At 39.3% G+C, this 8,187-nt stretch overlaps 1 protein-coding gene across 1 annotated transcript in view; it reads left to right on the top strand.

The window, feature by feature from the left end:
- The first annotated feature begins 330 nt into the window (after nucleotides 1-330).
- RUNX1T1 (RUNX1 partner transcriptional co-repressor 1) overlaps nucleotides 331-8,187 on the top strand; it is a 130,709-nt gene continuing 122,852 nt past the window's right edge. The window contains 2 exon segments of the mRNA XM_032316914.1: nucleotides 331-4,818; nucleotides 4,820-4,844. Of these exon segments, the coding sequence (XP_032172805.1) occupies nucleotides 4,723-4,818; nucleotides 4,820-4,844 (121 nt within the window). The 5' untranslated portion in view covers nucleotides 331-4,722.

Raw genomic sequence — 8,187 nt, 5'->3', positions numbered from 1 at the left:
AGCATTATACTTGCAATACAATGCAGACTGCTCTATTTGGTTGCAAGTTGCTGAAGAGAGTAGTACGGAGTGTGTTTCAGCTATAGGAGTACAGCTTTTAAATATTTTTACAATTTTTCTGTCCTGAAGAACAGTGGAAATACTGGTCTGGATGCTAGTATTTGATGATGAGCTCTCCCATCGAGGGTGTTAGTGTTCGCAGATAAAAGCACTTCAGAACTGCAAGGAAGTACACAAATGTAAGGTGCCATTATCATTTATTTTATTGGAAAATAGAAGCCTAGCCCACCCCCCCAAAAAAAGACTTGCTTTTTTTTTTTTTTTTTTAAATACATTGAAAAGGGATCACGAGAAAGAAATGCTTCCAATAGGAATGCTGGCCAGTGGTTGTCAGTTTAGGACATTCTTCACTGTCAAATCCTGTTTCTCACTTCTTTGATATGAACATCAGCTGACAGGCACTGAATGCAAAGCCTTCTTCATTGAGGTTTTATGCAGGCAACATAGCTCTTCATAGCAAAGCAGTCTGAAAAATTGGCACCTGCAGGATTTGCATGTGAAAAAAAAACGAGTCAGTTGCATTTTACTGGAGTCTATTACTGTAAGTTATGTAAGTTCAGTGAGAAAAGCTATTTATTTGTTGCTGTTTGGGCATTTCAGAGTTCTTTGTTTTATGGACACCTTATTCATGTAGTGATCCACAGATTTTATTGATAGCAGAAGCAGGGAGAAGTGATCTCTGGCTTTATAGAAGTTATTTATTGTGGAGTGAAGTAATCTTTAACCATGTGCTTTCAGAGTGCACTTACATTCATAGTTAATTTTTTAAATGTGGCTTAAAAATAATGAACTCCTGCAACTTTCAGGTTAATCTATCAGAAGTTAAATACATAAAATGAAATGAACATAAATATCCTTTGAAAGCAGTCTAGGACTTTAGGAGTTCTATACTAACAAGTTAAAATCTACCAGAAAAAAAATTAAACCTTCCATTTTTCTAAACTTGTAAAAAGCCCCTCCTGCCGACACTTGGTAAATTGTCTCCAAAGTGCCTTTTAAACATACCATATTTGACCCCATTTATTTAAAAATATCATATTTGACCCCAGAATAATGAACAAATGTTAAATCTACTAAAGCAGCTTTGTGAACCTGGTATTATCCATCACTTAGAACATTTTATCCAGAATAAGTTATTGTTACCAAAAGAGACACCTTCCAACTTCACTTTTTTATAGCCATTAATATAAGGGTTCCTAAATAATGTTTAAAGAACAGTGAACATTTTATTAAAGCAAACATTAGTTCAGTTTAATGGAGGTAATTGTAAGTGATAAGACAGAGCAGGTTATCTCTGTGTTGTTTAAACAGAAGGAGCTACTTTGCACCATTTCCAGTAGCCATCTGTAGAAGAGAAGGGTTTGCACCTGTCTGTCCACACTAATTATAGATTAGGGCCAAAGAAATGAAATTCGAGAAGGTTTTCAGCTAATGAAATCCATACTGATTTTATTGTAAATGTGTTTTATGTAAAGAGGGTGATGGTTGAGTTATGAGTGAATAAATCGGTGTGTAGCTGTTAGGCACTTGGTTTTGAAGCACAATTCTGCTGCATTAACCTTTGATATTAAAAAAAAAAAAAAGAGAGAGACCAACAACTTAGACATGGATGCTAGCCTTTGTTTGGCATCCATAGCTACAATTTAGTGAGCAGCAGTGAGGTTCAGTGTGCAATTGAAAAATGTGCTGTAAAGCAGCTTAAATGTTAAGAATATTCTAATATTTTAAAGTACAGATGAAGTAGAAGGTAGGTTTTGTTTTAACTTAGGCACATAAAACATGAGAAAATTAGAAAGCTTTTTTCTTTTTTTGTGCATTTCAGTTTCATGTCCATGAGAAATTAAAGCAAAACGAGTGAGGAATGCATTCTGCAATAAAAGGTCACATGAATGTCTACCACATCTGTTTATAGTAATTATGAACATAATTAACATAAGAATTACAAATGAAATAATGACAAGCTGAGCAATGAGATATTATGCCATAATGGTCATATGTTGGAATTCTCACATTATAGCACACTAGAATTCACATACTCAAAGAAAGAAAGAAAATGCTAGATTTTTATCTGAATTAATGCTTCAAAACTTATCTGCCAGGGGCAGATGGACTTCTTGCTTTTATAGGAAGGTAACCTATTATTAAGAAAAGAACTAGTTGAAATTAAGATTTCTAGTCTCCAGCTTGGACTTTAAGACAGCTGTGATTATAGAAACCACTTTCTGTTGTACACTTATTCTGTGATTATACTTCTTGATTATTATATTGCGCTTTTTTTTTTTTTTTTTTAAATTGAAAGCTTTGCAGCAAAGTGTTTGCTTTGGAAGAGAGTCATGGATTCTTCCCATTTGAGAATTGGTTGATCTTTTCTAGAACTGTGAGCCAAAAGTCAATGAACAAACAAGGTAGTAATAGAAATACTGTGCTTTTATAAAATAAGAACATTGACAGATTAGCTTTTGCACAGTTTTCTTCATGCCTTTAATGTTTGAATGCTTTTAAAAGAAAATGTAAACCTTTTCTGGGTTTGAAAGTAGTAGTGCATTGTTTTGTTTTTTTAAATAGCGTTTTTTTCCCCCCAAAAAGCATGTAATGGAAAAATCAGTAAGCATTTGTAAGTTGTATTTTTTTCTTCCTAGAGTTGTGTTGGATTTACAGGCATTTACATGTAGTGTCTGTCCAAATTGATCTAACTGAAATGTAATAAAGAGAAAGGTATGTGTGATTGCATCTGGTTATTCTGAATGCAGTTTTCTATAACAGCTAGAGAAAAGGTGAAAGGTGAGCTTTTATGAGAGCTAAAATGATACTCCAGAAATCCGTTATTAAATTTAAAACATGTTAGAATGGCCGATTTTCACCCATTTAAAGTTCACTTGATGTTGTAATGTGCCCTGCCAAATGGCTTACTGCCTACCCTTGCACCCCTCTCTCTCTATTGAACCTGGCCACTTTTTGAAGATTTATGGAAAAATATTACCTTGTTCTCGTCTCAGTGATACCATGAGGTTTTCCATGTTATTGGATTACTGGAGGATTGTGGCAGACCCCTTTTTATCTGACATTCATTGCATGACAAGATTTTTCACACATGCCCTTCCCCCACCTAGGTCCAGCTTATTTTCACTCTGTCTTACCTATCAAATATTTCTGAATTCTCCTCTAGGCATAGGAGCATGGGGCTGGGGCTGGGGGGGTGGGGAGGCCACCACCCATGCAGATGTTTTTTGGTTAAGTGTTTTGGAGGGGGGTGCTCGATTAAACAATGCCTCTCATCAAATTTGCCTCTAAGAGACTCTCCCTTTTCTTTTTCTCTATTAACTAGCCTACCGTTCCCTCTCCTCTACCATTTTGTCCCTTAACTAAGACCTATGCATACACTGTGTTATAACCCAGAGTGTCACTGCAGCTGGGGCTACAGTGTATGTCATCAACAGTTATGCAGTTTATTGGCTACTTCGTTCTGAACTTGCTCTTCATACTGCATGAGAGCTCCTTAACCAAGCTTCAGTGCCTTGAAATGCAACACAACCAAATACTCCCCCTTCCCCCAATAAAATAACCTTCTTTGCTGCATTATCTGCACTCCATTAAGGATCTGATCAGATGTTCAGATTGTCTGATGGGCGTATTTAAAAGTGAAAAGGGGCTCCCAGGGGACTACTCAGGTGTATCTCCCTCCTGACCCTGATGGGGTGGAGGATGAACTCTGGTCTGACGGAGGAGCATTAGCCCTTGCTTGTTTTCTGATTGATTCTTGGGCGCTGGGTGGGTGAGGAGCTGTGAAGCAGCGCAGGCCGAGATTGATTGCCTCGATTTCAAATTCCCACCTCCAAAATAGACTCTCAGATGTACACATAGGGAACCCCCTCCCCCCCCCCCCACAATTTCTGGAGGTGGAGCAGGTGTCTAGGAGTCACCTGTAGCTACCAATCACAAGTGGTCCTTCTTATCACCGTGATGCTGGCAGCACAAGTCTTCTGCTGGGACACTCTCAAGCCCAGGGCAAGAGATTTTCTGTCTGTTGCTGTGGGTTTGGGGGGGGGGGTGGAATTTCGCGGTATTGGGGCCAAGGAAGAGAGGGACAAGAACTTCCACTCGTGGTTGGTCTGGAAGGCTGCTTAACAGCTGTGAGGGCTCAAATAGGTTTGTTTTGCAAATTGTGGCAATTGGGCTGGAGGTGAGATGGTGAATGTCTCATTGTTATGCTCTGCCAAAAAAGGAGCTCTTGATCCCTTCTGACCTTGACAGGACCTCCAAAATGTTCAGTCTGGCCCTGGAACAGGGAAATGCAGTTGGCTAGTCCGGATTCCTTCCCTTTTCTTGGAGGAGGGGCAGTTTGGGGGATATAAGCAAACCCCCCACCCCCCCGGCTGTCACCCTCCGCCCCCTTTGGGGTCCCTCGCGCCCACTTGCTGCCCCCATCATGGGGCCCGAGCCCCCACCTCCACCATCCCTTTCGGTTTCTTCCCTCCAGCCTGTGCCTCTTCCCTCTCCCTCTCTCCCTCTCTCTCCCACTTTTCCTCCCTCTCGCGCTCCGTCTCACACGCACCCTCTGTTTATTTTCCTGCCTCCATCTGGGCCCTGCTGATATTGTAATCACCCTGATGCACGTTGGCTTCTCTCCTCTCCCTCCTGCGCTCACACACTCACTCACACACAATGTGCCATCCTGACAAGCCTTTTACTTCTGATAAGCTCCGATGTGTGTTTAATGAATACAAAGCCGCGGTCTGGGTGCCGCCTCGGCTGCGGCCGCCTCTCCTGCGCTCCTTTGCCAGAAGGTAATCTCCGTGAACGGGGAGGGGAGGCGAGCGGGGAGGAAGGAGGGGTGGGGAGGGGGGAGTGGGGGGAGCCGGGAAGCTGCTTTTCTCTTTCCCTCTCTCCCTTTCCAAACGATTCAGAAGTCGATAAGACCAGGAGAAGTGAAGATGTAACATGTTATCTGTCGCTCCTCTTAGCGGGCGGAGAGAATTTACATTTAAAGATTAGCAGAGGGAGAAAGAGAAATCTGCCTTTTGTTGTGCGGGGTGAGAAGGAGGCATCAGTCCTGGCCTGGACGCTATCTCCCATCACCTCTGCTATCCAGACAGGACTCACCGAGGTGAGATTACTGGAGGGCCTTATCTTTAATTGGGTTTAGTTTTGCCAGTCTGAATAGGTTTAAAGAGACTCGATAAAGGGGGAACAATAGATTATTTATTGACTGAACGCTGAAGCCTTTAGATGAAGAGGGGGAGAGAAGAAGCTGCTTAACAACTTGATTAGTTTATTTTAATTTTTATTTTAAGGTGAGCTTGTCTCTCTCCTGGTGCAGGGAAGGGCCATAGAACTTAGGGGAAATTGAATGACGGAAACATCTTCTTTCCTCTTTACCCCCCACCCCCTGCCCTTCTCAGCACCATCTCCCTTATTTTAACAGGAGTTTCATTTACCCCCTTGTGTTTCGGATTGATACACTGAGCAGAAAGGGTAGTGGCTTTTGGAATTGATCATCGGTGTTGGGTTTTGTGTGACTTGTTTTGAATGGGTGTTGAACTGATGCTAGTGGTGGTCCATGAATGAGTGAGAAAAGCAGATGTAGACTACTTTTAATATGCAGCTAATCGATTTGATAGTACGGTTTCAACATGGTTTAGAGGAAAAAAAAAAAAAGTCATTCTGACGCCGTCAGGTAGATTGTGTTTTAGACTTGAGACACGGAATTTTTTCCCTTGGAGTGGGTTTTTAAAAAAAGAAGAGTAAAAAGAAATGTTTTATTGACTCATGAGTGTATTTCTAAGAATTATAGTGTCAACTTTGTAATGTTTTTTAAAGGGATAAAAGTGAAAAAAAATATTGTTTGCCTCGTACACATCATCGAGGTAGGTGTTTCCATAGGTAAATAGGATCCAGTAACTAAAAGCCTAATTAAAATTTGTTTAAAGCCTGGGGTGGGGGCATGTTTCCTTGTTGACAGCGGCAGATCGATTGGGTAAGACAATAGAGTCCCATTATTTCACTTCCATTGACTGAACATATTGACATTTCAGGTTTGCTGTTGCCTCAGTGAGCGTGATGAAACACTGAAATTCACAGACCAACTGGTCAGAGTGGCACATATATTACTGTATGTCATTTCTGCCTTCAGGTTACCTTATCACCCAGGCAGAATGGGAACGGACAGCCTGGAATCCTTCAGAAGGGGCAGAGCTCTTTTGGCTAAGAAACTGACAGGTAGCACGTCTTAGGAACACCTTTAATTTTACCCAGAATTGGATGTTACGGAGAAATATGGGGAGCACTTTTATTGAAAAATCTGAGAAGCATCCTAGCTATTAATCTTGCACGTGGTACTTATAAGAATACCCATTTTCAAGATTTCCCTTTCCCTCCTCCGGTGGTGTCTATAGGGAGCGGTTGGTCACATCATTTAGGTGTTTGCCAGCTTGTGCTTGGGTGAGACCTGTTCTTTCCCAGTTCGGGGTACTCAAACATTAAAGCACCTGCTGAAGCTGTCTCTGATAAAAAGAATGTGTAAGGCCCCTTCCAAAAATAGAGCCTGACTTTGACTTTTGTGTTTCTTGTTTTCTTTTGGTGGTTGGAAAATGAAGATGGGATGTATGTATTTTATGCCCATAGATATGCATAGACAGTAATATGTCAAAATAAACATGTGTATATTCCAAGCAGAGGCAGAGAAGATAGTAAGTATTGTCCTTATCTTCTTAGTGTAATCTTCCCTTTTGTACATTTTACATAGTCTTTGCATAATACAGCTAAGTATTAGGGAGAATTGAGTCAAAGAAATTTGAGTCATACAAAAGTGAGTATGGGAAGAAAACCAGAAGGGACTTAACATATTTTTTTAAGAGTTTAATGAAAATATAAACCTATGATGAATATGCTTTATACACAGCAATTGTTGCCATCAAGTAGGCAACTGATGCCCTTTGCAGTGTTTAGAACAAAACTAGTCCTTTATACCATTTTCATGAAAATGTTAGGTTTCTATTTGATCAGCAGGTGCTGTTGAGATGAAAGCCATGTGTAAATTTTCAGAAGGCCAAAAGTGTCAATTCAGAAAAGGAAAGTGATAAGAGAAAATGCAATCAGTTTTCCTGTTTTCAATTTGTGCAGGATTTGAAGAGCTGTTTTGTTAAACTGCTACATCTGCTCCAATATGAATATTGAACTACTTCCACTAAAAATAACAGCCTATAATTTGGAAGCTACTGCAGTCTTTTGTTAGTGTGAGTGGGTTATTTAAAAACAAAAAAACAAAAAAAATAAAAAAATTAAAAAAAAAGACAATTTTCTATTCTGACAATCTCTTGCTTAATGTGCATTTTCATTTGTTGGCACTTTTATCCTCAGCAGATAAATGGTATTATGCAATTAGGACCTCATCTTGTTTGACTATGAAAGAGGTTTCCATAGGTGACAATCCTGGTAATATAAAAAGGGTTCGCACAAAGCAAAATTTATTTTTAAATAATCTGTTTAAATATAGTTATTTAAAATGAGATAGCTATTCCTTGCATTCTCTAATACTATAATTTTTAACTTACTGCTGACTATTATAACAAAGTTAACACTATTCTATTGCATAGTAAGCATCCTGTGATTTATTTTACCTTTAATATACCTGCAAATGTAAGTTTAAACTAATCAGGGATATTTTACCTAACAGGGCTTTCAGAATAATTTTTTTCATGCTTAAATAAAATGATTAAATTATGCTTGAGTGCCTGCATACAAAAGCTTTAGCTTCTATAGTACTGCTAATCAAATAAGTTTTATGGACAGGGAAAGCACCACATTAGAGAAAAATTGGATGCATTTTACTAGTGACCTTTCTAGGAAAGACAAGTTCTTTGTAAATCATCTAGTATTAAGGAAGAAGAAAACTCTAACACATCTTAAATAATCATAATACAGATAATACTTCATCCTTTTAATAAGAAAATGAATGGCATTGCTATCCATGTAAAACTGGGCGTAGAGAATTAAGGGAGAAGGAAGACTGATGAAATTTGGATCAGGTTCAATATTGACTCTATCCACAATTGCTAGTGGGTTGACTTGTGGCTATAGTAATTTGTCCAGGTTGAGACGTGATCACTGCTTAGGATCAATTGGAGGCTT

The sequence above is a fragment of the Mustela erminea genome, chromosome 16 (assembly GCF_009829155.1).
Source record: "Mustela erminea isolate mMusErm1 chromosome 16, mMusErm1.Pri, whole genome shotgun sequence".
In the NCBI taxonomy this organism is placed as follows: domain Eukaryota; kingdom Metazoa; phylum Chordata; class Mammalia; order Carnivora; family Mustelidae; genus Mustela; species Mustela erminea.
Note: the sequence above shows the minus strand (reverse complement) of the source record. Positions and strands in the feature narration are given on the sequence as shown.